The sequence below is a fragment of the Ascochyta rabiei genome, chromosome 6 (assembly GCF_004011695.2).
Source record: "Ascochyta rabiei chromosome 6, complete sequence".
In the NCBI taxonomy this organism is placed as follows: Eukaryota; Fungi; Ascomycota; class Dothideomycetes; order Pleosporales; family Didymellaceae; genus Ascochyta; species Ascochyta rabiei.
In genome coordinates, this window is record NC_082410.1 from 511,223 (window position 1) to 535,941 (window position 24,719).

The 24,719-nt window shown below is 55.8% G+C and overlaps 11 protein-coding genes across 11 annotated transcripts, besides 9 other annotated features; 6 read left to right on the top strand and 5 right to left on the bottom strand.

Annotated features, from left to right (window-relative positions):
• The first annotated feature begins 10 nt into the window (after window positions 1–10).
• Window positions 11–69: a tandem repeat.
• Window positions 70–76: 7 nt separating this feature from the next.
• Window positions 77–125: a tandem repeat.
• Window positions 126–262: 137 nt separating this feature from the next.
• Window positions 263–298: a tandem repeat.
• A 48-nt stretch (window positions 299–346) lies between these two features.
• On the bottom strand, window positions 347–4,342 carry EKO05_0004027 (Structural maintenance of chromosomes protein 1; the record flags this gene model as incomplete). Its single annotated transcript, XM_059636293.1, has 4 exons — window positions 347–367; window positions 414–1,127; window positions 1,173–4,255; window positions 4,312–4,342. The coding sequence occupies 4 exons, from the start codon at window positions 4,340–4,342 to the stop codon at window positions 347–349; spliced, it is 3,849 nt and encodes a 1,282-aa protein (XP_059492276.1).
• Window positions 3,653–3,686: a tandem repeat.
• A 3-nt stretch (window positions 4,343–4,345) lies between the features above and the next one.
• Window positions 4,346–4,377: a tandem repeat.
• A 643-nt stretch (window positions 4,378–5,020) lies between these two features.
• Window positions 5,021–5,134: a tandem repeat.
• Window positions 5,135–5,144: 10 nt separating this feature from the next.
• On the top strand, window positions 5,145–7,087 carry EKO05_0004028 (uncharacterized protein; the record flags this gene model as incomplete). The annotated part of the gene is made up of 2 exons (XM_038938792.2): window positions 5,145–6,367; window positions 6,415–7,087. 2 exons carry the CDS (start codon window positions 5,145–5,147, stop codon window positions 7,085–7,087), a joined length of 1,896 nt encoding a protein of 631 aa, XP_038799847.2.
• Window positions 7,088–7,821: 734 nt separating this feature from the next.
• Window positions 7,822–7,873: a tandem repeat.
• A 445-nt stretch (window positions 7,874–8,318) lies between these two features.
• Window positions 8,319–10,130, top strand: EKO05_0004029 (uncharacterized protein; the record flags this gene model as incomplete). The annotated part of the gene is made up of 3 exons (XM_038938993.1): window positions 8,319–8,579; window positions 8,630–9,737; window positions 9,787–10,130. The coding sequence occupies 3 exons, from the start codon at window positions 8,319–8,321 to the stop codon at window positions 10,128–10,130; spliced, it is 1,713 nt and encodes a 570-aa protein (XP_038799848.1).
• Window positions 10,131–10,568: 438 nt separating this feature from the next.
• Window positions 10,569–10,907, bottom strand: EKO05_0004030 (uncharacterized protein; the record flags this gene model as incomplete). The annotated part of the gene is made up of 1 exon (XM_059636294.1): window positions 10,569–10,907. One exon carries the CDS (start codon window positions 10,905–10,907, stop codon window positions 10,569–10,571), a length of 339 nt encoding a protein of 112 aa, XP_059492277.1.
• A 285-nt stretch (window positions 10,908–11,192) lies between these two features.
• EKO05_0004031 (uncharacterized protein) lies at window positions 11,193–12,353 on the bottom strand (the record flags this gene model as incomplete). The annotated part of the gene is made up of 1 exon (XM_038938771.2): window positions 11,193–12,353. The coding sequence occupies one exon, from the start codon at window positions 12,351–12,353 to the stop codon at window positions 11,193–11,195; it is 1,161 nt and encodes a 386-aa protein (XP_038799849.2).
• A 777-nt stretch (window positions 12,354–13,130) lies between these two features.
• On the top strand, window positions 13,131–14,479 carry EKO05_0004032 (uncharacterized protein; the record flags this gene model as incomplete). The annotated part of the gene is made up of 5 exons (XM_038939044.2): window positions 13,131–13,201; window positions 13,249–13,409; window positions 13,529–13,860; window positions 13,911–14,396; window positions 14,447–14,479. The coding sequence occupies 5 exons, from the start codon at window positions 13,131–13,133 to the stop codon at window positions 14,477–14,479; spliced, it is 1,083 nt and encodes a 360-aa protein (XP_038799850.2).
• A 608-nt stretch (window positions 14,480–15,087) lies between these two features.
• Window positions 15,088–16,776, top strand: EKO05_0004033 (uncharacterized protein; the record flags this gene model as incomplete). The annotated part of the gene is made up of 1 exon (XM_038945476.2): window positions 15,088–16,776. One exon carries the CDS (start codon window positions 15,088–15,090, stop codon window positions 16,774–16,776), a length of 1,689 nt encoding a protein of 562 aa, XP_038799851.2.
• A 619-nt stretch (window positions 16,777–17,395) lies between these two features.
• EKO05_0004034 (60S ribosomal protein L37B) lies at window positions 17,396–17,894 on the bottom strand (the record flags this gene model as incomplete). The annotated part of the gene is made up of 4 exons (XM_038938925.1): window positions 17,396–17,535; window positions 17,604–17,675; window positions 17,770–17,832; window positions 17,891–17,894. The coding sequence occupies 4 exons, from the start codon at window positions 17,892–17,894 to the stop codon at window positions 17,396–17,398; spliced, it is 279 nt and encodes a 92-aa protein (XP_038799852.1).
• Window positions 17,895–19,156: 1,262 nt separating this feature from the next.
• Window positions 19,157–21,058, top strand: EKO05_0004035 (Cellulase; the record flags this gene model as incomplete). The annotated part of the gene is made up of 4 exons (XM_038938786.1): window positions 19,157–19,217; window positions 19,267–19,400; window positions 19,454–19,789; window positions 19,847–21,058. The coding sequence occupies 4 exons, from the start codon at window positions 19,157–19,159 to the stop codon at window positions 21,056–21,058; spliced, it is 1,743 nt and encodes a 580-aa protein (XP_038799853.1).
• A 743-nt stretch (window positions 21,059–21,801) lies between these two features.
• On the bottom strand, window positions 21,802–23,118 carry EKO05_0004036 (uncharacterized protein; the record flags this gene model as incomplete). The annotated part of the gene is made up of 3 exons (XM_038939064.1): window positions 21,802–21,926; window positions 21,982–22,580; window positions 22,634–23,118. The coding sequence occupies 3 exons, from the start codon at window positions 23,116–23,118 to the stop codon at window positions 21,802–21,804; spliced, it is 1,209 nt and encodes a 402-aa protein (XP_038799854.1).
• Window positions 22,619–22,657: a tandem repeat.
• Window positions 23,076–23,110: a tandem repeat.
• An 885-nt stretch (window positions 23,119–24,003) lies between the features above and the next one.
• Window positions 24,004–24,366, top strand: EKO05_0004037 (uncharacterized protein; the record flags this gene model as incomplete). The annotated part of the gene is made up of 4 exons (XM_038938964.1): window positions 24,004–24,029; window positions 24,083–24,135; window positions 24,185–24,247; window positions 24,299–24,366. 4 exons carry the CDS (start codon window positions 24,004–24,006, stop codon window positions 24,364–24,366), a joined length of 210 nt encoding a protein of 69 aa, XP_038799855.1.
• Window positions 24,367–24,719: the final 353 nt, after the last annotated feature.

The following is a 24,719-nucleotide window of genomic DNA, read 5'->3' on the forward strand; positions in this document are numbered from 1 at the left end:
TGTGTCTGTGTGTACATGTACATGTACTTGTACTTGTACATGTACTTATACTTGTACTTGTACTTGTACGCAGACAGAGAGATGAGAGATGAGAGATGAGAGATGAGAGATGAGAGATGAGAGATAGCAACAAACGGATAAGATATGCGTAGTTGGGTACAAAGGGGAAGGAAGAACACGGACGGGCTAGTGCAGCACGGGTAGAATGCAGGGGAGGCAATGGGGTGCATTGGGGTGTATGGAAGTACATCCATCCTCTTCCTCGCATCGCATCGCATCGCATCGCATCGCATCGCATTTCATTTCATTTTGCCTACACGCAATCTCAATCGAGGCTTGTCCTCGCTCACGCCGGGTATTTCCTCAACTACGCATTGTTAGCTTGGCATCTCCGAATCGGGAGGAAGACGTACGTCTAAACTGAGGTACTGGCTCGTCATCTTGCTCTGATCGCGCATGACGCCCACGAGCGTCTCGCTCTCCTGGAAGAAGCCGGCTTTCAGGCTGATGACGATGAACTGCATGCCCGGGCTGGCGTGCTCGCGGACGTACTTTGCGACGCGGCTGACGTTGACGTTGTCGAGGGCGGCGTCGACTTCATCGAGCACGAAGAAGGGACTCGGTTGGTAGCTGTGGATGGCGAAGAGCAGGGCGAGGGCAGCGATCGTCTTCTCGCCGCCGGAGAGGTGCTCCATGTCGCGGAAGCGCTTGAGCGGGGGCATGGCGTGGTATTTTAGCCCCGCTAGGTACGGCTCCGTGCTGTCTTCCATGTCGAGGTACGCTTGCCCGCCGAGAGGGAACTGGGGGGATTTGGTCAGGTCCTTGTAGGTGCCGCCAATGTTCTCGGAGATGTGGTTGAAGGCTTTCATGAAGAGGTCGTGGCGCCGCTGCTTTACGTCTTCAAACGCCTTCTTGGCTGTGGCTGCTCGCTTGCGCGTGCTGGCAAAGTCGGCGTCGACGGCCGCGAGGCGCGCTTCGGTGGCTGCTAGACGCTCGCCGGCGCGCATGTTGGGTGTTGCTTTTGAAATGTCCGTCTCCAGGCGGGTGATTGTGTCGGTGAGACGGGCTTCGGCTTCACGCAGGGCGGAGAGGACGGCGGACTGGACCTTGTCGTCTTGCGAGTCCTCCTGCTGGGTGTTAGTTGGGTTGGAAGAGAGGGAGGGGTGGCCTACGTTTTCGAGTATCTCGAGAAGCTCAGTCTTGAGCTCTTCCTCGAGCTCTTCGAAGTCGACGTCGATACCGTAGTCGTCCACCTCTGGTTGCTGGATCTGTGTGTTGTCAGGGTCCTCGTCAACATCCATGGCGTCCGCATCAGGGCGAGGCAGATCCGTCATGGGCAACGAGGTGAGGGGGTTGGAGTCGGGTGTAAGCGGGATGTGGATCTCGTTCACCCTGCACTCTTTGAGCGTGTTGTATCGGCTCGTTGCGCTCGTCTTGATCTTGGCTTCTTCCACGTCAACCTCCCTCAGTACCTTCTTGACCTTTTCGTTGCGCTGATCGAGGGCACGGCGTGCTTCCTTGACAGCAACAGCTCGTGCGGTCAGCTTCTCCTCCAAAGCTTGGCGCTTCTCTTGCAGCTCCTCTAGCTCGGCCTCGAGAACATCTCTCGAGTTCTGCAGCTCCTCTTGCTTCGCCTGGTGCTCTGCAAGCTGAGCATCGATTCGCCCAATCTTGCTCTCGGCCACTTGAAGACGGTCCTCGATGCCCTGGAGCGAAGACTCGAGCTGCTTGAGCAGGAACGAGAGCTTGCTGCGCTGTCTGGTGAACTCGAGACGCTTCTCGGCAGCCTCCTGCTGGACTGTGCCCTGCTGGTCCTCGTAGTCTCGAATGGACGCGTAGCCGAGTCTTTGGCAGAAGGTGGCAAACACACCGTCGGTGACTTGGTTGACCGAGTCTTGGAAGCCTCTGAGCTCGTCCTCTCTGTTTCGCAGTCGCTGCGTCTGCTGATCTAGGTTCGGTCGTACGCCTCTCAGTTCGCTCTTGTGGTGGGCCAGTTCTTTCTTCAGGCTATCGATGTTGCGTGACAGGGCCTTGGTTTCGTCCTGTGCGCGTCTGACTTGATCGGTCAGGTCTAGCAGCTCAGCCTCGATCGTCTGCTCTTGTTGTCGCGAACCCTCGAGTTTAGGGAGGTTGGCAAGCTCCTTCTGTATCGAATCGACACGGTCGCGGAGTGTCTGGTACGACTTCTCGTCCCACGCCTGCTCGCCGCCGTCGTCGTCACGATCCAGCTCGCCACCCGTCTGGGTTCCACCCTTGCTGATGACACGACCGTCCAGTGTTACCGCCTTGGCCTGCACACGACGCTCATACCTGAGCTCTTTGGCGATCTTTTCGGTGTCACAGATCATCGTGTTACCGCACGCTGCGGTCATGGCGCGCTCATGCTTCGGTTCGTAGTTGATGCAGTCGATGGCCAGGCGCATGCCTTTGTGCATGCCCTTGAGTTGCGAGTCGACGGCCTTGATCTGGATGGAGTCGAGTGGGTCAAAGGACATGATGCCGATGCGCTCCTGCTTGAGGTAAGCAATGCACTCCTTGGCAGTGGCTTCGGTGTCGACGATGACGGTCTCCATCTGAGGACCCAGCACTCGGCCCATCGCCTTGCGGTACTTGGCTTGCTTGGGGGTGATGAGGTCGCGGTACCGGCCGTGCACCTTGTCAGGACCGAGGCGAACGCGCAGTCGCTCGATGGCCTTGCGGGCTTCTTGCTGCTTTCGCGATTCGCGCCGGCTTCCCTCGACGATGCTGAGCTGCGTGGCGGATTCCTGCAGCATCTGGTTCTTCTCTTGGTAGTTCAGCTCCAGCTGTCGACGATCAGCGCGGAGCTTGTCCAGCTCTTTCTGCTTAGCGTTCCTGGCCGACTCGAGTTCCTTGATCTGGGACTTTTGCTCCTTGTGTCGCTCTTCGAGGCGGCCAATGTCAGCACTCAGGCGCGCTGCCGCCTTCTCGTGCGTGTCGACGCTTTGCTGCAGGTTCCTAACGTGATCACGATCCGTGTCGACCTCTCGCTTCAGCCGGTCGATCTGCATCTGGTCGGCGTGGGTGCGCTTCACAACGTCGCCGCGGAGCTGATTGTACTCTTGGAGGTCCTGCTGGGAAAGCTCGCGGCCCTGTCGCTGGGAGGCCGCCCTGAAGTCGTCCTCCCACTTCTTCTCGGCTTTCTGCACCAGATCCAAGTCCTTTTTGACCTTTTGCACCTGCTGTGCTTCGGTGTCTCGCTTCTTCCTGAGGTCGGCAAGCACCGAGTCGTTCTTCTGGCGCTGGTGGTTGAGCAGGCGGATGGTCTCGTCGACTGGAGCGAGCTCGTTGGTGGTGTCCTCGATCTGCTTCTCCTTGTCCTTGATGCTGCGATCCGTCTTGCTCACGTCGCGCTTGACCTTGGCCTCGGCCTGTCTTTCCTGCTCGTGCTTGGTGTGGTACTTTTCGACGCTGCGCTTGTGCTCCTTCAGTTCCTCCTGGTGGGAGGCAATCTTGTCGCGCGCCTTCTCCATGGTCTGCTGGTAGAGGAACAGCTTCCACAGCGTCTTGGTGACGACGGCCTCGTCGCGCTCGGCCAGCTTGCGCTCGTACTCGTCTGCTTCGGCCTTTTGCTCCTGGTAGGTCTTGAGCTCGCCGTTGATGGCGCGACGCTCGTGGAGGTGCTTTGCGTTGTCCTCGGCGGCGGCCTCGGAGTCGGCCTTGAGCCTGTCGTAGTCGGGCTTTTGCTCGAGGGATCCAGAGATGCGCTCGACCTGCTCGGTGAGCTTGTCCGGGGCCATGGTGGCGATCTTCTCGACGTCGCCCTGGAAGACGAGGAAGTTCCTGGCCTTGACCAGGATGCTGTGCTCCTCGAGGGCGTCGTTGTACTCCTTGGCGGTGACCTGGCGGCGGTTGATGCGGTACTCGCTTGCGCCGGAGGGTGTGATGGTGCGCTGCCACTCGTGCTCTTGGTCGGCGTCGTCCTCGTAGACGGCCTTGACCCAGGCGTTCTGCGGGTTCTCGGCCTGTGTGCCGGAGTGGGTGTCGGCGTGGGACTCGGGGTTGGCATGGCCGTCGGTCGCGGTGCCGTCGGCGTTGATGTTGGCGTCGCGGATGATCCTGCCGCGGTAGACCATGTCCTGCAGCTTGTCCGACCGCAGCTGGGACGAGCGGACGCCGAGGACGAAGGAGATGGCGTCCATGCTGTTCGACTTGCCGGAGCCATTGGGGCCGATGATGGAGGTGAAGTACGAGTCGGCGAAGAGGAGGGTGTGGCGGCCGCGGTAGGACTTGAAGTCTGCGCGGGTCAGGGTCAGCGTGCGCAGGCGGTTGGCGGCGCGGTGGGGGACGTACTGTACACCTCCAGGCGCACCAGCTTCCCCATGGCGGCGGTGGGCGGTGGGCGGTGGGCGTTGGGCGTCAGCTGTGTCGACAGCCGGGGCGCGGTGCAGGTCGAGTGCGTGGCGTGGGCAACGAAAGCGTGGCGGGGGTGCCTGCCGCGTCGTGGAGCCGCGTCGTTGGGCTGCGTCCGAGTTCGCGCGACAACCAAGGCTCAAAGACGCGTCGAGAGGGCGGTGATGATGCGCCCGCCGTAGCTAGCGCCTGGCCGAGAGCTCCACCCGAGTCCACCGTGACCGTTGACGGGGCATCTCGCATCTCGTCGTGCGTGTGCTGGCCGTCCACTTCCCCCGTCGGTGCTCTGAGCCTCGAGGCGTCTTTGCCGTCGCCATCAGCTGCTGGCCGCACTGCACCCGACTCACACCTGCTGCTGTCCCCGTGACCAGCCGCCGCCGCCCTCGTCGCAGTGTCGCGCTGTCGCTTGGACCTGGGTGCCAATCACCAGCGCGCATTCTCCCACGACACTCGTCCTCGACCGCTCGCGCACACGTCGAGCACCAGCGTCCACGCCAGCGTCCACGCCAGCCCCGCACCGCCCTGTCATGCGAGCAGGCGCTGCGTCTCTGCCTCGATAGCCTGGCCATCAACACCGTACGCTCTTTCCCCATGAAACCGTTGCTGTCTCCGCCGAGCCGTGGACATGGCCCAGCTCCGGCCACGACACCACAGACACAGACACAGACGACGGAAAACAGACGACAGAAAACAGAAAACAGACTACAGACTACACACCACACACCACACACCACAGACACAGACCACAGAAAACAGAAAACAGCTAACACGCCATGGCTGCAGGCTCGCCCCCACGTCATCTGCAAAGGTCCTCGCACCGCCGCACGCCCTCGAGCCTCGAAATCGTCCCCGAAGACGTGCCCGCCATGTCGACCCAGGACCCCCAGTCCAGCGCCGTTCCCCAGTCCAGCCCAGTCCCCCAGTCCAGCGCCGTTCCCCAGTCCAGCCCAGTCCCCCAGTCCAGCCCAGTCCCCCAGTCCAGCCCAGTCCCCCAGTCCAGCCCAGTCCCCCAGTCCAGCCCAGTCCCCCAGTCCAGCCCAGTCCCCCAGTCCAGCCCAGTCCCCCAGTCCAGCCCAGTCCCCCAGTCCAGCCCAGTCCCCCAGTCCAGCCCAGTCCCCCAGTCCAGCCCAGTCCCCCAGTCCAGCCCAGTCCCCCAGTCCAGCCCAGTCCCCCAGTCCAGCCCAGTCCCCCAGTCCAGCGCCGTTCCCCAGTCCATCTCTGCCCTCTCCGCCGATCCTGCCCCAGCCCACTCAACCCATGCTGGCTCGGCGCGGCTACGTGATCCCTCGCGCTCGCGCCCACCGCCGGCCTCCACCCCGGGCCTCTCGCGCTCCAACTCCTTCTCCAACAGCTCCTACCACGATGACTCCGAAGACGACACGTCCTTCTTCCCCCCCGTCGAGCGACTGACCATGTTCGATTTCGTCGAGAACCTGGCCCTCACACAGCGCTTCGACAAGCTGCAGCAGTCGATATCAAGCCAGACGGAGAGGCTGAAGAACCAAGCCAAGAACCGCGGCATCACACGGGACCGCGTCGTCGATGAATGGCGACGCCGCGTGCCCACCGAGGGCGAGCAGCTCGATCGCTACAGAAGACGGATGCGCAAGTCGGTCGATCGCCTCAACGCGCGCTTCAACGAGTCCCTGACCGTCACCGCCCGAGAAAAGGCCTCGTTCATCGCCGCCGTCATGAACATCTTCGTCTCCGGCTACCTGGTCGGCCTGCACCCCAACTACTTCCCCCACTGGTACACCGCACAGCTGCTATGGTTCATGCCTATCCGCTACTACACCTACCACAAGAAGGGCTACCACTACTTCCTCGCTGACCTCTGCTACTTTGTCAACATCCTCGCCGTCCTCAGCATCTGGGTCTTCCCCCACTCAAAACGCCTCTTCATCGCCACCTACTGCCTGATCATGGGCAACAACGCCATTGCCATCATCATGTGGCGAAACTCCCTCGTCTTCCACTCCATGGACAAGGTCGTCAGGTACGTACATGGCAGCATCATCCCCTTCTTGATCCTGACGTGCCCAGTCTCTTCATCCACATCATGCCCTGCGTCACGCTGCACTGCATCGTGCACCTACTGAGCCCCGAGTACCAGAAGGACCACTACCCCGCCATCTACAACATCCGCTACTCAGACCCCTCCTCTCCCCATCACTACAGCCTGCCGCAGATGATGATGTGGGCTACCCTTCCCTACGCCTTCTGGCAGCTCACCTACCACTTCCTCATCACCGTGCGCCGCCGCGACAAGATTGCAGCTGGGCGTCCTACCAGCTTCACCTGGCTGCGCAAGTCCTACGCAAAGACCTGGATCGGCAAGTTTGTCCTTTCTCTGCCAGACTTCCTGCAAGAGCCGGCCTTTATGGGCATCCAGTACTCCTACGCCGTCCTCACCATGCTGCCAGCCCCCCTCTGGTTCTGGTACCGCTGGGCTAGCGGCATTTTCCTCACCGTCGTCTTCATCTGGAGTGTCTACAACGGCGCCACCTTCTACATCGATGTCTTCGGCAATCAGTTCAAGAAGGAACTGGACGCGCTCAAGGCCGACATCGCAAAGTGGCAGGCATCTCCAGAAGGCGGCTACACGCCCTTCACCCCACTCGAGGGCGGTCAGGAGAAGCAGCTCGGAGACATTCCACCCCTCGAGGGCAGCACTGCCGTCAAGCCCTCTGACGGTGAGGCTGAGAAGAGGAAGTAAGCTACTGGTTATGATTGGAATTGGCTTCGGTTTGGTTCATGCTCATCTCACGGCATTTGCTGCGGCCGTTCTTCAGGTTGGCTCAGGTCGGCGTTTTTCACCTTGTTTCGAGCATCTTCACGGCTGGCTACATATACCCCTTTCCTTCGTTTGGCATCTACCTCGAATACATACCATCTTCACATGCTCACACGACAAAAAGGGAGAGCCGTCTTTCGTTACTGTCGCGTGTTGTGCTTGAATATCCGCAGTTCGCTAGCTGCACAAATCAAGACACGCGGTCCCTGACGTGTCCATACACGGCAATGCCAACTACAACCCCACAACCCCACGCAAGTACCGGCCCCTAGACCCCCACCGTCGCCTCTTGCTTCACCTGCTGCGCTTTCCACGCGCTCGACCTATCTAGCCTCTCTAAACTCTCTGTGCTTTACACAACCTCTCTATTATAAAACCCCTTACACATCTTTATCACTCTCTTTTCTTTCTTCTCTAGACTTGTCTACTTGTCTTTTACACTAGTGAAAATACACGTATTAGAAGTTACCCCACTTCCACTCTACTTGGCTAAAGTCTCTACCTTGATATACAGTTACTTTAGAATCCTAATACAAGTACTAACTTTTACACTTGAAATATTGTCTCTTACTTTACCTACTACACTTTCTATGCGCTTAGCTTATTTAGCTTCTCTTAACTCTGTTTGCTTTATATAAGCTCTCTGTTGTGAAACGTTTTGTATGTTTTACTTCTTTCTTTTACTTTCTTTTCTACGTTGTCTACTTTGTTTTCATACCAGTAGAGATATGCATATTAGATCTTACTCGTGCTGGTTCTGTTCATGGTTTGTGGTACACGGCTTCGCGACTTCACGTGTTTGGGGCAGGCCGCCATAGGGTGGGCCAGATGCGGAGATGACGTTAGCGGTACTAAAAAGCACGTCAGACATTGGATGCTTTGAACGATCACTCCTGTGGATCGTCATAGCGATGTCGGTATCCAGGGTAGTGCTAGAGGTGCAGAGAATTGTGTAAGCTGCAGCTCCTCGCACAACCTGCGCTAAAACACTCGGGATTGGCTGGTAGCATTTGAGTCCACCTGCCTATCGCAGTCAATGCATGGTAGATTTCCTGTCCGTTGTTGAGTCATTGCAGCCTGCAGCATAACCTAGCGACGGCGGTTGCTTGTTTTCTTCTTCCGTTGCTTGCACTCCTCTGCAAGAATATTCGCCATGGTACTAGACAGCACGCGGCCGGAGCCAACGGAGACCTCCCCACTGCTTGGTGAACGAGATCAGGATGGTCTGCCCGTCGATCCCGACAACAGCATCGCACCCGCTGGGCCTGCGCCTTACGACGAGACGGACGCGGAGGACAACGAGACCGAGACCGATCTGGAGCGTCAGCCCAGCAACGGCGATAGCTTCAAGCACCAGGGCCTGCCGGAAGTCAGGAAGCGGATGAAGTACATCTTCCCCGCCATTGCAATTGGCGTGAGCAGTCTGCGCTACCCTATCCTCCGAACAAGGACTAAACACTGCAGGTCTTCCTTTCTTCAGCAGACCAGACCCTCATCGTCTCAACCTACGGCATCATTGGAACAGACCTGAAAGCACTCTCCTCCACGTCGTGGATAGCAACCGGGTACTTCCTCACTCTCACCGCATTTCAACCCGTCTACGGCAAGCTCAGCGACATCTTCGGCCGCAAAGAATGTCTCCTGGTGGCGTATCTGATCTTCGGTGTTGGCTCCGTGGCCTGTGGCTTTGCTCGAACCATTGGCGAATTGATTGCAGCAAGAGCGTTTGCGGGTATTGGCGGTGGCGGCATGTCGGTCTGTACCTCCATCTTGCTGTCTGATGTTGTTTCTCTGCGCGACAGAGGGACATGGCAGGGTTACATCAACCTGGTGTATGCAGTCGGTGCTTCCACCGGTGCTCCCATCGGCGGCCTGCTCGCCGAGAGCATAGGCTGGAGGTGGTCGTTCATTGCCCAGGGGCCGCTTTGTCTTGCCGCGTTCGTCGCCGTCGCAGCTGTTCTCCAGCTACCCAGGCAGGAGGAGTCTCACTGGAGGGAGAAGCTTGCCAGAATCGACTTCCTTGGCGCCTTCATCCTCATCGTTGCCGTCTTCGGTCTGCTCGTTGGCCTTGACCGCGGATCAAACGTTGGCTGGAGCCGTCCCATCACCATCGCAGGACTTTGCACCACCCCGCTGTTTGTGGTTTTCGTGCTTGTCGAGAAATACGTTGCAAAGCATCCCATCGCGCCCGGACATATCATTCTCGACAAATCGCTGATAGCATGCTACCTTTGCAATTTCTTCTCGTTCGCTGGCTGGATGGCAGCTATCTTCTTCATACCACTATACTGGCAAGTCACAGGCGGCTACAGCGCATCCCGAGCCGGACTCCTGCTTGTGCCGTCCATCATCTGTGGCGTCAGTGGTTCGCTGTTTGCCGGTATCTACATGAAGCGTACTGCAAAGTACTACTGGATCACGGTCATTGCCTACTCGCACCTGACGCTTGGCGTCTCGGTCGTCCTCCTTTTCGCCGGCGCGGTCATGCGCAGTCTACCCGTCATGGTCGTGGGGACATGTGTCAGCGGATTTTCAAACGGCATCGGAGTAACCACGACGCTCATCGGGCTCAGTAAGTCGCACTTGTGTCAACATCACATCGAAAATCTAACAGACGGCAGTCGCGAACGCGTCGCACGCCGACCAAGCCGTCGCAACAGCATGCAGCTACCTCTTCCGCTCCCTCGGCTCCGTCTTCGGCGTCTCCATGTGCGCAACCGCCTTCAACCAGACGCTGCGCGCAAGCCTCGCCGCTGCGCTCCGCGGCGACAAGGACGCGGAGAAAATCGCTGAGCGCGTGCGCGCCGGCCTCGCCTACTACAGGAGCCTGGAGCCCCATCTGCAGGCGATTGTGCGCGAGTGCTATGGCAAGGCTACCCGGTCGGCTTTGGGCGTGAGCCTTGTGCTCGTCTCTGGCAGTGCGGTTTGCGCGTGGGGTATCAACGAGAAGCGCTTGGAGAGGTGAAGTGGGCGGCGGTGAGGTGCACGTGAGTGTCGAGTCTATGTGTGTCGAGAATCAGCGTGTCTGTTTGGCTGGAACATTTCAGATTCTCGTGTTGACGCTTGGAATCTTTGTGTGGGTGTCTAAAAGTGGACTTCACGGTATAAAGGTCTTGTCGTTAGATGCGTATGGCTGCTAGAGGTGCATCTGGTATGTACATTGGGTACTGTACATGTTCGAGGATGATGTGCGAGAAAAGTCGTTTGAGATTAGCTCAACCTCTGGTAGGGTAGAACCTCTTTTCCAAACCTGTCGTTCCAACGTTCTGTATTCTTCAGGCCCATCTCGAAATCACAAGACAGAGATCTCGGTACGTGGAATGCGTCCAGACACGAATGTGATACTCTACCACTGACCAGTATCAGGAAATGCGTATTCCACAAGACGACTGGTCTATTTGGGTTATCGATGGCTCTGCGTAGCATCTAGCATGCAAGGCACGGCCAGCTTGATATCACCTTCGACGCTGATGGCAAGACCCTGCTCGTCCAAATCCACGGGCACCGCAGCTGCCGGCCCCAGGCCAACGCGCACCAGTTTGACCCTGCCGCCACCCTTCCGAACGAGGTCTTCGTTCGGCCACCGCAGAACGCCAGGCGTGTTCATACCAACGCCCAGCTCCAGTAGGACAGTCTCTTTCGCGGCCCCGAGTACGTGGTGTCGAAAGCTGCGCCACCGCGCCTCGCCGTCCTGGAACGGCGTGTCATTGAACCAATCTCCACCTCTGACACACGGCATCATCTCGCCGCCGCAGTAGCTGCATCTCGGGACCTTTGTAGCATCCGTCAACCGCTGCGTCCTCGGATCCAGAGCAGGCAACGCAGCGTGCAGAAACGGCGCCGCGTCGAACGTCGACTCCGGACGACAGCGGGCCAAACACTGCAATACAGAGTACCTGCCCTGCGGCGTCGACAGCCTCGCCTCATCCCACCCGTTGGCAAGGAACAGTCCGTCTGCATTGCTCGTGCGGATATGCACGTCTTTCCCCGACGCTTTCAGCCAGGGGACCACGCACTGGTACAGGTCTCACGAGGCCCAAGAGCAGACCATGCGCATGTTAGTAAAGTAGTATGACCATTTTTCTTCTTCCGAGGGGAACTCAAAGCCGATGGCGCTGTACAGTGTATCGAGGCCCACGGCGAGGAAGGAGGGGAAGTGCGCGGCGAACAGCGCTTTCGAGGTGTAGTCGAGGCCGTCGGCGGCGGAGAAACCGGCGCCTGCTGAGACGACGATTTTGTCCGCTGCGTGCAGCCAACTTCGCGCCGTTGCCAGCGTGCGGCCTTGGACTTGCGCTGGGCTCTTCCGAGGCGGATGGGCGCTCGGCGACGCCCACGGCTTCCCCACGTTGGACAGAAGGCGGTTGTAGATGTCGTGGTCGCCGTCGGCGAACGTGACGAAAACAACGTCTGTGAGTGCTGTGTCTTCGTTATGTGCAACCCAAGCCGTGACAGTGTCAACCGCGATCTCCGCCGCAACGCTTGTCGGGAAAGCAAACAGGCCGGTTGACACGCCGCACAGCGCAACTCGCTTCGACCCATCTGTGTTAGCCGGGAGGCTCTCCGCTTGCTCAAGCACAGAGACATAACACTGGCGGAGCTGCTGAGCCTCCTCGTGCGAGGGTGTGGCGCCTCTCTGAAGCTGCGGGCCTACGGTGTGTATGATGTGTGAAGAAGGCAGGCAGCATCCCTTTGTGACGACCGCTTCGCCTACGGGAAGATCGCTGCCTCTCGCCTCCACTGCTTCAAAGCACTCCTGCCGTAGCCGCGGGCCTGCGAGCGAGTGTATAACGTTGTCTATGCATTTGTGGGTTGGCTGGAAGCAGCCGAGCAGCTGAGCGTTGGCGGCGTTGGTGATGGCTGTGACATCGCCGGCTAGTGCTGTGATGTCTCCTTGCCAGAGTCGAATCTGGATTGTTGGCCTCCCTGGCCGCTCCAAGATCGCTTTGGCTGGTATTGAAGAAGCCCGGGTGAACACTCGCTGGTTGCGATTACGCGTCAGAATGCTGTCAACATCTGCTAGTAGCTCTGCTGGCAGAGGCGGCTGTGGCGGTCGGATGCATAGTAGCTGCTTCAAGAGCTGGAGCTGTTCCCAGGTTTCGAGGTGAGAGAGATGCTGCTCAATGTGGCGGGCTTGCTTGTTCTTGGACTCGCGGATGAGGCTGAGAACGGCACGTTGGAGTAGAGACATGGCGCAGATGGGGTGTGTTGCAGATGACTTCAAATATTGTGAAATATAGATCCATTTGTTTCACTCAACTTTGATGGTTAGTACAAGCGGTGTCTTGGAAGCATATCTGACTAAGGTGTAAAATCTGGGAGCGGAACCATGCCGCGGTCTTTGAGTTCTGACCTGATCACAGTCGTTGTGTTTGCTAAGTTGAGAGGTTTGGGTGGGAGATACTCGAGTTCCATGATGAAATGCAGACTGAACATGGATCCGTTGACGTCGTTGCTACGGACGTATTTAACGCCCTCGGAAAGCCTCGTTGGCGTATCGTTCCCAGTGATGTGGTATCGACATCCTCCGGCGCCCTGTGAAGCTCCCAATTTGCTTCTCGATTTTCGAGAATGCGGTCCTTGTGTTGGATTTCTCTCGTACTCGGCAGCGTTCTTTCAATGTTGAAGTAGGTTGGTAGGAGAGCCTCCATTCGGCGAAGCCTTCCAGGCTCCTCTCGCTTGCTCCTGCTCTTCGCCACACCCTGCATCTTTGTCTTCCCGCTCCACTCACACGCCGAGCGCTGACACGAACACATCACGCGTAGGCCGCTTTTGACGGCCCACGCTGGCATCGATTGGCAAGGTTTGGGTGCGCACACCCCTCGGCCGCCATGAACGCCACAAACAGTAGCGCCGTGCATGCTGCGCTCGCAACTCGGCCTGATGAGTCTCCCCACGCTGACGGACAGGTGCAACCTTCGGTTTCGTCTTCTTCATTGCGTTTAACCGACGCTTGAGGGGCTATGCGATGCCTGAAATAACATTCGTCTTCGGCCCTAACGGCAGCTTCTTCTTCGACTGCACCAAAGCATGGAAATTGTAAGCAATTCGAACTTCGCTGGTGAACGAGGCTGATTAGGCGTTAGCGATCGCATCCCAGGGACCCTCCGACAGTTGTTCAACTCGTCTATGGCTCCGGCATGGAGAATCACACAGCCATATTGTGTTGCTCTTGCGCCTCAGGTCAATTCACCTGAGCCGCTGTGGTATGTTGGATGTAAGGTGTTGAGCGGAGAAGACAAGCTCTGTAAGTCAGTCCTTGGCCTTGCTCGGTTCCAGGTGCGCGGGTATCTATATGAAACGTATAGCTTAGATTGCTATCCGGGTATGTTTTGATTGCTTGCGAGCAGCACTAATCGGTGACAGTCTACTCGCAGACCTACTTCGAGCAGACCTACCCAGACTTGTCACGGTGGACAAAGACGTTGCCCGACGCATCCAGGACATGCTTCGTTACCTTTGGCCTTAAACTCAGCTATTTTGCAAGTGCCCTAGGGCATGGTTCAATATGGGCAGGAATACCCTCGGAGCTCGAAGACCAAGTACGAAAATCGTTCGAGACCCCATCCTGTGTCTCGTTAGGTGCGCACGGCGCGTGGTTCGTCTTGTGGCCTGATGGCCACCGCTCGTGGAATTTTTACGGCTACTACAAGGCCTTGGATAAGGCCTTGACCGAGGCTGCACCTGCCTCTGTTTCGGTCAGTAACAGTATTCTCGGTCGCAGTTGTAAAGCTGATAATATCTCCAGTACGTTGCGATCTCGCCGTATAACAAACACCACTACTTCGTCGCATTCCGAGACCAGTCCATCAAATATGACTTTACTGGAGCTCCAGCAGAGTGGATGAAGCTCATGACAGAGGTCTTCGATGCATGGCAAGTTGAGCGTCAGCAAAAGCCGCAGCAGCAGTTTTTTTCACCGAATGCTATACCATACCCACAAGCTCAGCTATATCACCCTCCGCAACCGCAAAAGCAAGCTGCGTACTACTGTAATAACTATTTTACGGAGGCGCCACTTGCTACAGCTCATGTTCTTCCCATATCTCCGCCATTGACTCCGAATACACCATCAACGGGCTACCTGTATTCAGCACTGCCGGGTGCTGTGCCAAACAACCCTTACAACTACCCGCCACCACTGGGGGGAGCCGTAGAGATGCCAGTAGAATTGCCGGGTAGCACGACGTTCGCAAAACCGGCACCTGTGCTGGCGAGACCCACGTCTACAGAGGTAAGTACCATCTCGCTTCCCACATGTAGCCATGGACTAATTGAGAGCAGAAGAAGAAGAGGTTCCTGTCAAAGTTGTTCTGATCTACGAGCGAGTGGAGCAGTGCTATCCAAGATACCCTTTTGACCTTGCAAGTTGTTCATCATTGCTACGCCTAGCTAGTCAAATGTTACGACTTCAGTCGCATTGTTTCTCGCATGACCTGAACATCAGCAATATTGCTGCAACACTGTACACCAATCTTTGCAAACATTTGCTACAGTTCACGTAGATTAGGCTTCTGTACTCTCGACTGCGAAAGCTGCTAGCAGACCGTGTCGAATATATAGCCTCGCTCCCGCGTCTTCCCATGATAAGCTGATGGCGTTTTGGTATTGCCGCAGGACTATTTTGCAGGTTGCAGCCGATGTCGCTTCCCGTGCATTCCAGTCAACCACCTTCCTGATCTGTGACTCGCTCGCTGCACTCATTCGCCAGTTTCCGGGATCGACAAGGAAACGAATGGAAGTCCCGTAGTATGACCGCGGACAACCCAGCTTCCTATCGTGCGGGAGCGTTCAGCCTGCTAAACGTGAAAACACATGCATGTCACTGCCAAGCTGAGCATGTACAAAGGTGTTCGATGACCGCTCAATGGCCCAATATCACCATCTTGTCGCCAGAATTCTCCAGTAGTGGCCAAACCTTCGTCATGGGGGTCGTCGAAAGAGCTTGGAAGTGGAGCGCGTTGTCATGTCTGCTCACAACGACTGCCTCGGCTATTCAGCCGACCGTGAAGGTACTCAATGGAACCTACGAAGGCCTGTACCTACCGGGTTTCAATCAGGACGTCTTTCTCGGCGTTCCATACGCGCAGGACACAGGGAGCGAAAACCGTTTCCTTGTCCCACAGTCGTTAAATACGACATGGAACGGCACGCGTCTGGCCAAACAGTACGGACATGCTTGTCCTGACCCCCAAACTGAAAGAGATGCGGAGTTTGGCATGAGCGAGGACTGTCTCAGTATTAATATTGTGCGTCCAGCTGGTCTTTCGGCAAACGAATCTGCAAAACTACCAGTTGCTGTCTGGATTCACGGTGGTTCGTACCAAGTGGGTACCAGTGCACTACCAAACTACAACCTCACATACCTCGTCCAACGAAGCGTGGAGATTGGCAACCCCATAATTGCTACTAGCATCAATTACCGGAAAGGGGGTTGGGGCATGATGTACTCGCGCGAGATTCAAGGGACAGGCAATACGAACCTGGCCCTACGAGACATGCGCAAAGGCCTTGCCTGGATTTCTGAGAACATTGGTGCTTTTGGCGGCGACAAGGACAGCGTTACCATCTGGGGAGAGTCAGCAGGCTCCTTCGCTGTTGGCCAGTTACTGGTGAGTTATGGCGGACGAACAGACGGGCTCTTCCATCGCAGCATCCAAGAATCCGGATCTGTAGCGACAGCATGGTACAACGGCTCGGACTGGTACCAACCAATATACGACAACATCGTCGACAAGACAAACTGCACAACTCTCCCAGACACACTGGCCTGCCTACGCACAGTCCCCTATCACACTCTGCTTCCTCTGATGGCGAAACCCGTCCAAGGACCAGGCTGGTACCCTACGGTTGACGGCGACATCATCCCCAATTTTCCCACCGAGCTTCTACACGCCGGCCGCTTCGCGCACGTCCCGCATCTCTACGGTTCCAACACAGATGAAGGAACAGACAACGCGCCTGCTGGCGGCGTGATAAACACGACGCAGCAGCTGTACGACTTCGTGAAAGGGAGCACAGGCTTTGGCTTCCCCGACGCCGTCGTCACAAAGCTCCTTGAACTCTACCCCGAGGATCCAGCTCAAGGTATACCACTGAATACCGGGGAAGAAAGATTCGCAGAGCAAGGTGTACAGTATAAACGCATAGCCGCCATCATGGGTGATGTCTTTTATCATGCTCCTCGACTCGACGACGCACGACACTACTCAAAGTACAGTCCGACGTACATCTACCGCTTCAACACACGGCCGTGGCAGTCATCCTCTGCGTCTAACGCGTCCGAGGGTGGATTGGCGCCGGCGTACAAGGGCGTGCAGCACTTCAGCGAGACGCAGTTCGTATTTGCGAATCCAGCGTTCTACGGTCCGTGGCCGGAGTACGAGGCCCTGAGTGACACAATGAGCGCGCAGTGGATCAACTTCATTGCAGGAGGCGATCCGAATGGACGGGGGTTGCCTAGGTGGCCCAAGTATAGTGAGAGTAAGAAAGGAAGCAATTTGGTTGTTCAGGCGAGCGGAAGGGGGCAGAACGGTAGTTTTATCGAAGAAGACACATGGAGGTTGGAGGGGAGGGAGTTTTTGACAGAGTGGGCAAGGAGGAGGCATGTGTGAAAGAGTTGGAAGGAATCGATGTGGGTAATGACTGAATAGTTGATCGGCGATATTCCCTTGTGAACAGGATACCAGTTCTAGGAATTTTGTGCGCAGATATCCTGTGAGCAAAGTTGCTGTCCTCTCACTATAAAAGGCTGTCCTTATCGATATATCTGGGCGATGTGTATACGAGCAACAGCACGACACGATTCAATCGGCGGCTTCGGTTCGAGTAGACTGGCGTGTGGGAAACGCGTGCTCGGTATACAGTCCTTCTTCGTTCGCGTTCCTGAAGGGTCGAAAAAGCTGTCGTTAGTGTGAGCATTGAACAAAGTCGGTGTAGACACGACACGGCCTGCCAGATTCTTGTTGGTTCGAGAGTAGAGTTCTTGAGGCACCGTGGCACAGCGGCTGCTTGATTGATGCTTTCATTCGTGACTGAACATGATGAAATTTTCCGTTTATGCCTGGCTTAACCCTCATTCATTTCATGTGGGTGTCAGGCAGTCGGGAGGGATGACAGAACGCCCCATACCGTGCAATACCGTTTACTGAACCCCTACTTTATCGTGCGCCTATCCGCTTGGACATCATCACGCCGTCACACCCTCGAACGCCCCATCATTCTGCGAGCAGTTTACGAGGAGGAAGGGCCCTTGGCGCCGGGAGCGGTGCCAGTGCGGAAACCGTTGGAGAACTTGCGGTTGACGGTCTTGAGGTAGCGCATGCGGCCGGAACCGGTGGTCTTCCTGCGCTTGGCCTTCTCGCCCCAGTTGACTGCGCTGCGTTAGTTGCGAGTCCTCGGAAATTTCGTTTGCTGTTCAAACAGCGCCAGGATCACGTACACTTCCTGGTCTTGGCAGCAGGGTAGCCGCACGAGGAGCAGGTGTGCTTCTGGATGTGGAGGGAGCGACGACCTGCATTCTCATTAGCTGAGTTCTCTGTCCATCATTGCTCTTTTGCAGAACCCTTCCACTGTATCTCAGTCAAGGTACTACGGGTAAGACATACCGCAACGCCTGCACAGCGTGTGCGTCTTGTTGTGACGCTTTCCGAAACTGGAGGTACCCTTAGCTGTATCGCAGTCAGTCTCGATGTTCGGGCTCGGTGGTGCGATGCGGGCGCGGCGTACTCATTTTGAATGGGGACTATCACAGCAATCGTCAGTATACGTGTGCGCAGTGTCTGCAGAGCGGGTGGCAACATACCTCGTGACGCTGTTACGTTAGTAGAGGTTGGAAGTTTGTCGCAAGTCGACCGGCACATATTTCGAAGAGTGTGCCTCGCTTACCGGCGCTGCACTAACGCCGTGCTGGGCCTAGCGCGCTGTCTGCAAACCGTCTCAACCCCAGAACATCAACGTTCTCTCAAGTCACGATTATTCTTGGTTGTACTATCATGGACGTGTAGCTACTGGCTTTGCGATAGTAATACTAGAGCATGCTTCAGGTCTCGAGTGGCATGTCCAGTGGCTACGCCTTGCCAATAAATGATCGCTTCGATGCATCGGTCCATACAACACCTCGCTGATCCCGAGACCGTCGGCGGCCGGACCTGCTCCTTGAAATGACTTGACGATGTTTCAGAGAAGGTTTTGTTTGATATTGCAATGCTGCAATGATGCGGGTTAGGAGCTTGCAATGGAATCGTCTCCCAACGGGAATCGAGAACATCATGATTAGCACGTGTACGCAGCGCGTGCATTGTGGCATGTCCACTACTAATCATACGGAGTGATGCCGCCCAACTAACCATCGGGTTTCGAAAAGACGGCTAGCCCAGAAGGGAACGGAGACAGTACGATGCTCCATGCAGACACAAGTACCGCGATCCCTTGGTGTGTCCTTATACAAGCCTCTGTTGCAACCGAGCCAGATGCCAAAACTGCAGGAACATGAGCAGAGCGACAACGGTGACATCACTGTTATTTGCGTACTTGGTGGAAAAACCAGGAGTTGCCCCTGGGTAATATGGTTGAAGGGCCGGCGGCCGGACCTGCATACAAAGCATAACCGACTGGGGTACCATGGCGATCAGACGACCACCCAATATACCCGACAGTCCTCCAATTGCCAGCATCAACGAAAGGAAAAGTGCCTCATACATGCCCCCAAGTACCCCGCACTCTGCACCTTCCAGACTTGTGCAATATCGATGGTGGCACAAAAGGTGAAGCGCGTGGCGTTGGCGCGCATGCGAATACCAGTTCATCTATTTGGTTCTATTAAGGGGTGTGCAGGCGTAGAACTTCGGTTGTGATGTTCCTGAATCAATAATTGGCCGAGACGAAACGGCATGCAAACAACACGTATGACTGTCGCGCCATCAGACGTATATATGCTCCTGAAGCCCGTTGAGTTTCGTTTCCTTACGCCACCGAAACATTGAAACAGCAACAATGGCTCGCTACACATCAGGCTTAGTACTCGCAGCAGCCTTGCTCCAGGTTGGAGCACAGGGTAGGTCAACGAACTGAACGACGCGCAGTGAAAACTAATGAGAATGCAGCGTTACCGTCTGGGAATGTAACCGCAGTGACATGCCCATCTACCGCGAAATTCAACACAATAACAGCAAACGCCTTCTTTGCGGGCATGAACCCTGGATGGAACTTGGGTAACACGCTTGACGCTGTCGAAACTGTAAGACTTGGCTTCCGGTGTCCATCTGGTACAATTAGTAACAAAACGTACAGGAAGGCTCATGGAACAACCCACCAGTTGTGGCTTCAACGTTCGACGATGCCAAGAACGCAGGCTTCAAAGGCATCCGTCTTCCCGTCACCTATGCATACCACTACAAGACACAGGCTCCAGACTGGACACTTGACCCAGTATGGCTGCAGCGTGTTGCAGACGTAATTGATATGATTACTTCTAGAGGCCTCTACGTAATCACCAACGTCCACCATGACAGCTGGACCTGGGCAGATTACACGAAAGCGGACGCTAACACCACTGTTATTGAGGAGAGACTCTACAAGACATGGGTACAGATTGGACAGAAGCTGGCATGCAAAGGAGAGAAAGTAGTACGTGTTCACAACCCTTTTCCCATCCATAAACATAAACGACTAACAAGCTTCCAGGCATTTGAGACAATCAACGAAATCCCTGGAACTACAGAAGCACACGGAAAGGAGGTAAACAGATTGAACAACATCATGCTTCAGGCTATCAACCAAGCTGGTGGCTTCAACCCGAAACGAGTAGTCAACCTTGTGGGTAGCCGCGAAGATGGCGAGCAGACAAGTCTGTGGTTTGAGAAACCGGATGCGAAGTACAAGAACCCCTGGGGCATTCAGTACCACTACTACTCACCCTACGATTTCGTCTTTGCGGCATGGGGCAAGACGACCTGGGGCTCTGATGCAGACAAGGCAACCCTCGAAGCAGACATCGAGCGTGTCCGCGGCAACTTCAGCGGTGTCCCCATCATCATTGGAGAATGGGCTGCCTCCCCCGTCGAAACCGAAACCGCAGCCCGCTGGCGCTACTTCGACTTCTTCGCACGCATTGCCGCCAAATACGACACCCAGACCGTGCTATGGGACAACGGTGCTTACTTTTTGAATCGCGCAACCCACACATGGCGCGACCAAGTTGGCCTGGACATCTACCTCAACGCCGTAAAAGGAATCCCGAATGCTCTGCCAGATAGCACCACTGACAGCGCCGCGACGTCGCAGAAGAGCTCAGCCTACATTTACCAGAAGAAGAACACGACTGTGACCGACCAGACCCTCCCCTTCCTCTTCAACGGCAACCAGCTCCAGAAGATCTCCGTGGCGGCCACAAAGAAGATACTGACCAAAGGCCAACACTACACCGTCGCCGACTCAAGCATAACCTTCAAAAGTGCTTTCCTCTCCACTGTCTTCACACCCACAAGCCCCACAGGCTCCCTCGCAAACCTCACACTAGAGTTCAACCGCGGCGCCAACCTCGCCGTAAACATGCTGAAATACGCCACCCCCGTGCTAGGCAGCACCAGCTCCACGCTGCCCGCCACGAGCGCAGACCTACCGATCCCGATCACCTGGGCAGGCCAGAACCGGCCGGCGACAATCAAGGCGGTGCGCGCCGACGGCACGTATCTGCTCGATAACTGGACGACAGTGCTGGGCCCCCTGCAGCAGGGCCGTATGACGTACGGCACATGGGACTGGGACGGCAATAATGTTATTCTCAAGGCAAGTGTCTTGGATGCGGTTCGGGCTGCGGGACAGACGACCAAGTTTACGATTGAGTTCTACCCTAGGGAGGCTGGGAATGTCGCCGAGTACACCATTACTGTGTAGAAGAGGGTGCTAGGCTAGGCTAAGGAGGAGTCGAGATGGAGGGTATTTGTACATACAATCATTCTCTTGATCGTTGCTCGCCGAATATTACGTCGATCAAATCTTGGTGATTGTGATTTTGGACGTGAAGGCTACCGTGCTGGACAATACAAGCACTGTGCAATCCTCTTGTGTAGTTTGTATCCGTGTGTTAATTACAAGAAGTATCGAGTCACACATACTAGGTGTTTGTGTGGTTGCGCATCGCTCGCGGCCTGGAGATCAGAACGGACGCAGTAATGTACAGAGGACTCAAGAGTCCGTGATGAAAACGATGAAGACATAAACGTAGAAGAATCAAATTTAACAATGTTGACAAAATCCTCTTAAACGCCGTCAGATGAGAAGGATGATAACCAAACGAATCGCAACGCCAAGCCCTACGTATTGATGTTCCAGTCCGGAGAGCGAGTTTCGAGTAGTGCATAAATCTGGCAAGACCGGGTAGTCTCTGCACTTGTTCCAATGTCGTCGTTTTTCGCATTTCACCCATGATATGCTGGAAGAAAGGATTCGTCAAGCCTAGCGTTGGCAAATTTTCGAAATAGAAGAGGTCAATATCGAGGAGCCACCAGCAGCGTGATACAGCAACGGTGATTCTGTCTCACTTCCTCTTTCGCATATGATTCCTTTCTGGCGAGTACTGGGGTGATAGGCGCCATGGCTGGTGGTAAGGAAGCTTCAATAAGCAACGCCCTCAGCTTCTACTCAGGTCGAGGCCGCTTAGCCCCGTGAGGGTTGAAATGGTCATTGCCTCCTTGTTGTTGCTGTTGCTGATTCGGGAAGAATCCTGGGTTGAACTGTGGTTGGCCGCCGAAACCTGCACCTCCTATACAAACATTGTCAGCAAGCCGTACGTTTGACGCAGTGACGTTTGAACATACCCATTCCATTCATCATTGACATGTTCATGCCACCACCCATCATACCCCCTCCCATCATCATGTTGCCGCCCATCGGCATCTGCATACCGCCCCCACCCATGTTGTTCATACCCATTCCGCCCCGGCCTCCACGGTTGTTCATGCCTCCACGCATGGCGCCGCCCATCATGTTGCCGCCGCGGTTGAAGCCGCCTCCAAAGTTGTTTCCACCACCCATCATAGGGTTGCCACCAAAGTTTTGCATGCCACCTTGGCCGCCGTAGCCTCCCATTTGGCCACCCATGTTGCCACTGGCTGGCGAAGAGAAATTACGGTTCTGGTAGCCCATGCTGCCGCCCCTGTTGTTGAAGTTGCCTCTGTTGTTATTGAAACGGTTGAAGTTGCCACCACCACGGTTGTTGAAGCCTCCAGGTTGCTGGTCATTACGGTTCTTGTCGCGCGCAGGGACATCTTTGGGAAGGGTCTTGAAAGGGTTGTGATGCGGAGGGTTGAAGATAGCCGTGGGTTTCTTCGTATGCGCTTGATCTTTGAAGAGCTGATCGACTTGGTGTTTCAGGGCCGTCGCAGCCTGTGGTGACTGCAGTTGTACGTATACTTGGCTGATTGCAAGGTCAGTCACCACTGGCAACATGGAGTATTGCGCCTTGCTTACCCTTTGCTCTTGCCATTGACCTTGTGCTCGTTGAAAGTGACCTCATTCAGCTCGTCCTCGCATCCACTCTGGTTTGCCCATCCGCGAATGTCCTCCTCGCTGATCCACCAGTTCAGATCGTTGATCATCAACGCTGCTGTCGCGCCTGGGTCGGTCGGGCGGTCATCATCTTCCCCTTGTTTGCGCTTGGTGCCTTGTTGCTGTGGTGCCTGCCTATGGACATCGTGACCGGAGCCACCAGTACTTGAGATCTGCTGCACTGTGCTGTCTTGCTGTGCGCCATCGTTTGCCGCGGTGTCCGTAGCCTCTTGCTTGCTTGCTGCATTATTGTCCCCCGCCTTGGCCTCTGAAGGTGCTGTGTTTTCGCCACTGTTTGCGTCTGTGTTCGTCGCGCTGGCATCGGGGAGTGCTGTGTCTTGCGCGCTCGACTCTTGGTACGAGTCGTCGCCGTAGATGTCGATGTCGAAGTTGTCGTCGTCAGCCATGTTTGCTGTAGTGGGTCAAGTAAGATCTGCAGTAAGTGAAAGGTGTGGTTTCCAGGATTGTTTCTTTAATTGGCTTGTAGGTACTGGAGCTGCCAGGGTCAATGGCCAAAGTACATGCAGTTCTGTATGCGATCTTCGAATCAGCGAGCGATATGCCAAAGCGGAGGAAAATAAATGCATTGCGATCGCAGGCCAGCGTGTTGCGACGGGAAGAGAAGAGAAGAAGTAGCGCAGAGCGAAGAATACGTACAGTACCGCTGTGCAGACGGATGACAATAGCCGAAACGAGTGCTCAAATGCAAGATTGTGACTGTCCGATCGCCTCTGGCAGATGCGGAGTGTGAAAGGTACAAGAATGGTGTGAAAGATGATGTGACGTGTAGCTCAGCCTGCCTCCTGCAATTGCTCTTGCTCGTACCCGTGCCTTGATCGCTAACCCCAGTTGTTTGCGGTGATACAGATCCCCCAGCGAATCGCGAAAATGCGCGTAACCAGCAATGAGATGTGATAGACAAGCGTAATGTAGCTCTGCGTAAGCCAAGCACACTGTTCCGCAGTCTCAAGGCGTTTGGTCAACGCCGAGTTGAAGCGCGTGTACGGATGCTTATTGGTAAAACTGCAATTAGCGTGCGTGACGGAGTCGACACAGACCTCAACGATAGATGTGGGTTCGAGGGAAGCGGTCGGCGCGTGTGAGTGAAGTCACAGGGCAGGGGGCCGGCGAAGCATGGGGTTCGGTTCTGGCCTCCCCTTGGCGCGCTAGTTGTACTCCGCAAGACACCTGGCCTTCGTGCTCCAACTTTCGAGCTCACGCACCACGACTTCCCATTGACACGACCCTTTTTCCTCACTCACACTCCTCACTACCAATACACACCAGTCGCCATGGAGAACGTCAAGGAATTTGCTGAGTATGCGACGCCGCACGAACACATGACATGCGCTGAAGCTAACATGTGCGTAGTATGCCCGCTGAGTTCCTCAAGGAGGGTACTCTCTTCATGAACCGCTGCACCAGTACGACCACAGTCAGCTACTCGTCATGTTCCAGACTAACTCTGCCCAGAGCCTGACAAGAGGGAATTCATCCGCATCTCGCAAGCTGTCGGCATTGGCTTCTTGATCATGGGTACGTGATGGTTGTATGAAAGACACTGGGACGACCACTAAAATGCGCCAGGTGTCATTGGCTACATCGTCAAGCTCGTCCACATCCCTGTCAACAACATCCTCGTCGGTGGCTCGTAAACGCTCAATCGCACCGATATCGATTTCGCATGCAGACCCCACGTTAAGGGGCAATTCATCTATTTACACCACTTTTACTGCGACGACGTTGGATGGCGACCGCTTGGGGGAATCAAGGTTGCTGCGGCGAGAGGATGGCTCGACAACTGTAGTGCGAGCGTCCAGGACATGCACCGCCATGGCGGACCAAAAGCTGTACAATACGGACACTGGGTCAGCGGGAGTTTGATATACCAATTCGATACCTGCGCGAATGCTACTTCGCGCTACGCCATACTCTACACCCATCTTGAGCAACGGCTTACGTGACATACCGCTCTTTCATTCGACGACGTCAGGACGCTGCAGACCAG